Below are 6299 nucleotides of genomic sequence, written 5' to 3' on the forward strand. Positions count from 1 at the left end.
ATAAAAATAGTTTATTATTTTAAGGTTACTCTCAATGCATTGTATCTTAAAATTAAATGCATATCTAGATATAACCCTACTAGTGCTTTGTATCTTAATGTGCTTTTTGTGAGAAAAACATAGCCTTATATTCCACATTAAAATCCGTATACTAGAGCATCTACCATAAGGTTAGTAGTTACTAATACAATATCATGCAATATTTGATGATGTGGCTGCAAAAAGAAAAGAAGAGATGAAGTAATGATCTCTTCTCGGAAAACTGGTACTGCACGGACATGTGAAAGCCTAAGAAAGTACCATCGGAGAGCTAGAGTTGTACACGTATATCATGGTGTTGGAACAAGAGTTGTTACTTGTTACTTATATCATGGTTTCGTGGGATCAACTATATATTATAATATTTTTTGTAGTGTTAGTTCAATGTGAAGAAGCTACTTGTTTGAGAGGTTAGCACTTCATTTAAGATTGTTCATTATTTCTCTTCTTTGTAACAATCTTAGGGTCTCTTTGATTCAAAGGATTTTCATATGAATTTTGAGAATTCTTCCTGTGTGGATTGTTTGATCTATAAGATTAAATTCTAAGTAATATTTTCCTAGATTCCACTGCACTACATTTAGTAGGAAAAAAAAATGCACAGTCCAAGCTCTTTTAATATTCTTCAGTTTTTCCTGTTTTCAGTCAAACAAAATTGGACTCAACCATAATCTTGTGGAATTTAAATGGACGTAACATATATTGTAATCATGTAATTTTTTCTATCCTACTCCCTCCGTCTCATAAATGACTTTCTATTACATGTATCTAGACGCTTTTAGGCATAGATACATCCATATTTAGGTAAATTTAAGTCACTTAATATGAGACGGAGGCCGTATGTTTCTTTATCTCGCGAATCAAAGAGCCCCTTGGTATGTACTCGTAGAAGAGTTGGCGATGCATTATACAAGTATACAAGAGGGAGTGCAAACTCTTGCTTACCTTGTTAATGGAGTAGGCTTTTACATCTATTTTTGTCATGGTGGTAGTATACGGTAGAGTTGAGACGTCAGGACTCAGGAGACGCCTGGAAAAGTTTAATCATGCGCACTCCCGTCAGCTCCACACCGCGTGCCAGACTTCTAGTGCCACCTAAACCTTCGGAGTTCGGACTGTGCGTGCCACCTATATAAACCCCCATTCCCTGGCATTTGCCGAATTAACTCCCAACCAAACCTCCCCAACTTTCAATTCCCTACATCGACGCGCACCTACCAGCAACAGCTCACCATCACGCCCACACGTCAAGCCAAACCCCCGAAAGGGGCGCCTCCGCTGTCCCGCTCCGCGCGTTCCACATGGCGGCGGCGGCGGCGGCCAAGCCCGTGCCCGTAGAGCGGCTCGCGCAGCGCCTGGTCGCGCCGGCGGGGCCGACGCCGGAGGGCCCGCTCCGCCTGTCGTGGCTCGACCGCTACCCGACCCAGATGGCTCTCATCGAGTCGCTGCACGTGTTCAAGCCCGACATGGCCAGGGAAGGGGATTCCCCCGCCAGGGCCGTGGAGCGGGCCCTGGCGAGGGCGCTTGTCGACTACTACCCGCTGGCCGGCCGCCTCGCCGTGTCCGATGCCGGCGAGCTGCAGGTGGACTGCCGCGACGGTGGGGTCTGGTTCATCGAGGCCGCCGTCAGGTGTCGGCTGGAGGACGTCGACTATCTGGAGTACCCTCTCGCCGTCGACAAGGACGAGCTGCTCCCCCACCCGCGCCCCAAGCCCACCCACGAGGAAGAGAGCAAGCTCATCTTGCTCGTCCAGGTACTGCGTTCTGCTCTGGATTTGAGGAATTCGACTCGCATTGCCGCTGCGTCGGTGGTGGTTCTGATTTCATTTTTACGGTGATTTCTACGCAGGTGACGACGTTCGATTGCGGCGGCTTCGTGGTGGGGTTCCGCTTCAGCCACGCGGTGGCGGACGGGCCAGGGGCGGCGCAGTTCATGGGCGCGGTGGGGGAGCTGGCGCGCGGGGCGGGCCGCATCTCGGTGCCCCCGGCGTGGGGCCGCGACGCCATCCCGGACCCGGCCGGCGCGCTCGTGGGCCGCCTCCCGGAGCCCGCCGGCGCCAAGCGGCTCGAGTACCTCGCCATCGACATCTCCGCGGACTACATCAACCACTTCAAGGCCCAGTTCGCGGCGGCCACGGGCGGGGCCCGGTGCTCGGCGTTCGAGGTGCTCATCGCCAAGGCGTGGCAGAGCAGGACACGCGCCGCGGGCTTCGACGAGGAATCCCCCGTCCATCTCTCCTTCGCCATGAACGCGCGGCCGCTCCTCCACGCGCGCCTCCCTTCCGGGGGCGCGGGATTCTACGGCAACTGCTACTACATCATGCGCGTCTCCTCCACGGCCGGTAAGGTGGCCTCGTCCTCCATGGCCGACGTCGTCAAGATCATCAAGGAAGGGAAGAAGCGGCTGCCTTCAGAGTTCGCGCGGTGGGCCGCGGGGGAGATGGCCGGCGTGGACCCGTACCAAATCACCTCCGACTACCGGACGCTGCTCGTCTCCGACTGGACCCGGCTGGGCTTCGCCGAGGTGGACTACGGCTGGGGCCCGCCGGCCCACGTCGTGCCGCTCACGAACCTGGACTACATCGCCACGTGCATCCTCGTCAAGCCCTGGGCGCACAAGCCAGGCGCGCGCCTTATCACGCAGTGCGTCACGCCCGACCGCGTGGCCGCCTTCCACGACGCCATGGTGGACACCAACTAGGTCCGTTCCACCGCTTCCCAGTTCCCACGACGCTCATCCTCTGCTTTCTCCATCCACGGGGTTCCCTGCATTTCCTTACAGCGGCAATGAACTAGTAGTTGTTAATTACAGCTTGGTGAGCAACAATAATGGTAAACTAAGCAAGAATAGTGGTAAACTGGTAGTGAAGAAAGGCATCAAAGAAGGACGGAAGAAAGAAGAAGAAGACTAGAACAGAACATAACGATATGGGGGACAGGTAGACACAGCTAAATGGCGGTTGGCAATAGTGGAATTGGTATTGGATTCCTTTGGACGTTCTCGGTGGTGTTTGGTGAAGACTGTGTACGACAAGGGGGTTCTAGTTGAAGGATCAAGGCGCCACCGACTAGTCTCCCCTTCCGTCAGCGTATTGTACTATTCAATTTTATTTTTTATTTTTTAAAATATAAACCCGCAAGGTGTATAGACTTTTCTGTAGTTGATATCTTCAGGTGTTGTTCTGTCCATGTAAGATAACTAATCCTTGTACATTACCTGTCTAAACTCCAACTGGTAAGAGGACCCTAGTTTGATGCCCTGTTGTAGTTTTTCGTGTAAAGAGCTGGTACTTACTACTTAGTTTAACTTCCCAACGGAGTAGTAATTTTGATTCAGTATCATTCTGCTGTAATTTTTGGCAAGAAAGAGCTGCCTTCAGATGGCAGTTGAGCTTCAGCATCATTCACGTAGCCATGACAGCGGCCAAACTAGTCTGCTACTCGAGTAAAGCTGGCTAGTCTGCGTCTCTCCGAAGGGAATCGCCATTGTCCTGCTTGACCGGTTAATTTATCCTGTCCTTGCAATCCAGCTGGCTGGCATACTGATGGGTGTCGTATGGACTGCAGAACATCCTGACCTGGTCGCCTATGTATACTCTTCCTTCGTTCCCACGACCGACAAAAATTGGAAGAATCGGTGAGATAAAATTAAAAAAAAAACACCACAATTCATGCAACCTTCTAAAAAAACTATTTTTTTTTTAATTTTTTACAAATGACCACCGCTTTTGAGCAGAAATGTACTCCCGCGTACTAATTAGACAGTTAAGGGTGTTTTAATACGAAACCTGACAAGAGGGCCCACATATCAGTGCCAGCTCTGTGCCACGCTGGACATGCCTTCCGAACCCAATCCCTTTGTGCTGAGGAAGACTGCGGCCGCCGCTGGGATCACCCGTGACCTTCATCAGCCCTCCGCGCCTCACCCAAGTCTCCACGCTCGGGCTCCTCTCCAAGCTGGTGCCCCCGGCTGAAATCCCTGCGCTGGCGCCCACGTTCCACCCCACAGCCAACGAGTTCGTCGACAACCTCAAGATCGAACCCCCGCGGTACCCTTCGCCCTGCCCGCTGCCGCCTAGGAAGACCAGCCGCTCGACCTCTGCCCACGACGCCAGTGATATATGTCGGGCTCGAGCATCTCCTAGCCTTGCGGGGGCAGCAGCTAGGCCACCAGCCTTGCGCGAGCTCCTCCACGCTGAACTCCAATAACCCGAACCCATGGTCACCGACGACAAACTCCTTGTCCCTGAGCGAAAGTTCTTTAGGATCCCTGCCGTAGCGGCGCGTGCCTGCATCTCCGGCCGCACTGGACGGAGTTCAGCCTGAGGGGACGGCGTTGCGGACGAGGAAGGCGCCGCGGATTCGCGCCAGCAGCGGGACAAGGGCCGGCGGAGGAGGATATCCTGTCCATCGATGGGGAATTGCGGCGGAGGCTGAAGGCTTTCAGCAAGGCGCCCACCAGATGGAGAGCGCGGCGGTGCGGCGCCGCCCTTGGCGGGAAGGCGGGAGACGATGCGGCGATCGGAGCGAGGTGTCCTAGAGGAAGAATCGCGGGTGGGTTGGGGCGGAGCACGAGGAAGACCCAACCACGTCGTCGAGCTTGGCAGGTCGCGGCCGCTCTCCGACGAGGGGCGGGTCCAGCTCCGGCTCGGGCGCTTCCTCCTCCTCAAGCCTTGGTTTACCTGGCGGGGGACTTCATCCGCTGCTGCTGCAAGGGCGCCGCCGAGGATTTTGTTCGAGAGGGAAAGAGACGGCTGCAGGGGATGACCCAGTCCAGCATGGCGCCATGCTGGCCCCGACAAGTGGATCCCGCTGTCAATTTTTCCATCAAAACACGCTCAAACGATTAATTAGTGGCTGGTGTGACAGGTATCCCAAAACTGGTGGTCATTTGTAAAAAAATAAAAAATCTAGTTTTCTTAGAAGGTTGCCCCACAATGGTTTTGAGTAATTTTCTCGATCGGTGACTTTCTTTTTCCTGGTTATTTCTGGAACAACCAACAGTATCTTTTTAAAAGGAAAAATCTTGGTCTCTCTGCCTGGTACAACTGCTTTTATTATGTAGCGTCATACTAGCAAAAATTACAAATCATTTTGCAGATTTGGCAAGGTCACAAACACATGCACCACATAACTTATTGCTAACACTCCATCCAAACTGTTTAAATAAGTCTCATGCAGCCATCTTTAAACAATTGTATCCAGAGTCCGCATGATCATGTATTTCCAAGCTCTTGGATTTTGTACAATTTGAACAATTGTGTTTTGAACCAACATGTTAAGTTAATGGACATGTTTTTCAAATCTGCGAGTTAATGGATAAAAGTGAACATAGTTGACGTTAGTGGACCCGCATTGCAATTTCCTAATATGAAATTTCAAAAAAAAAATTCTGATATGTAAATCTAGAGTCACACATGCACGCGTACGCGCGCACACAGACTTGTACATTTCCATAAACTAATGTTATCTTTGAAGCATCTGTACAAAATTGTAGTGCTTATAGATTACTTATATGAAACATTATTTTTTTTGCGGGGTGGGGGTGGGGGGGAGGTGGGTGGGTTTAGATAAATTTCTCAATTGTGTCTTTATTGAGTACCATTATAATTCAGTGGCCATATGCTACAACACACTCAATCAACTTCTTCCTCCTCTCCTCTGGCACATCCCGATGACACACTGTCATTCCCTTCCTGAGTGAATGTTGTTTGTTGTCTACTGCTCCGTCTCGTGTGACTCTAACACATTGAACCAAGCTGGGGAGCGTATACTGATCCTCCTCGCTGCCATCCATCTCCTTGTGCGGCCTGGTTGTTGATGGCACCTCGACCTCGCTCCCCATGATGGCCATGTCGTCCTCCGCCACGCCGTCTCCACGAGACCGAGGTGCTGCTGCTGCTCCACCCACCGCCGCACCTTGTGTCATTCATGCCCATGGCCAAAGCCACGTGCAACTCTTCCCGAGCACCGAGGCAAGCCGCGGGCCATGCCAGAGGAGGAAGAAGGCCATTATGTTGCTGACAATGAAGCTCCACATGTCAAAGCATGTTGTAGTAAATGGCCACAAAGTCATAATGATACTCAGCAAAGGCAAGACTGAATAGTGTCTCTGAGCAAAGGACATGAAATAACGGTGTGCGAGAGCAAATTTCTCCCTTTTTTCAGTTCTTGAGGGTGCAAACTAATGTTTGGATCAAAATTCACAAGCATAGAAACGAAAACTTACATGTATAAGTATTTATTTTGGATATCCTGTT

The 6299-nt window shown here is 51.3% G+C and overlaps 1 protein-coding gene across 2 annotated transcripts; it reads left to right on the plus strand.

Annotated features, from left to right (window-relative positions):
* Positions 1-1187: 1187 nt before the first annotated feature.
* LOC100840617 (acyl transferase 7) lies at positions 1188-3375 on the plus strand. Of its 2 annotated transcripts, XM_010233348.2 has the most exons (3): positions 1188-1793; positions 1889-2740; positions 2852-3375. In XM_010233348.2, the coding sequence occupies exons 1-2, from the start codon at positions 1341-1343 to the stop codon at positions 2738-2740; spliced, it is 1305 nt and encodes a 434-aa protein (XP_010231650.1). In that variant the 5' UTR covers positions 1188-1340; the 3' UTR covers positions 2852-3375. The 2 variants fall into 2 exon arrangements, with proteins under 2 accessions (XP_010231650.1, XP_003568810.1); XM_003568762.3 differs by having other exon boundaries at positions 1889-3375.
* Positions 3376-6299: the final 2924 nt, after the last annotated feature.

The sequence above is a fragment of the Brachypodium distachyon genome, chromosome 2 (genome assembly GCF_000005505.3).
Source record: "Brachypodium distachyon strain Bd21 chromosome 2, Brachypodium_distachyon_v3.0, whole genome shotgun sequence".
Taxonomy (NCBI): domain Eukaryota; kingdom Viridiplantae; phylum Streptophyta; class Magnoliopsida; order Poales; family Poaceae; genus Brachypodium; species Brachypodium distachyon.

Excerpts from the sequence above, each read along its gene's own strand:
- LOC100840617 (XM_003568762.3), top strand. The coding sequence starts at position 1,341 with ATGGCGGCGGCGGCGGCGGCCAAGCCCGTGCCCGTAGAGCGGCTCGCG. Across the intron at positions 1,794-1,888 it reads AGCTCATCTTGCTCGTCCAG|GTGACGACGTTCGATTGCGG; the intron begins GTACTGCGTTCT and ends ATTTCTACGCAG.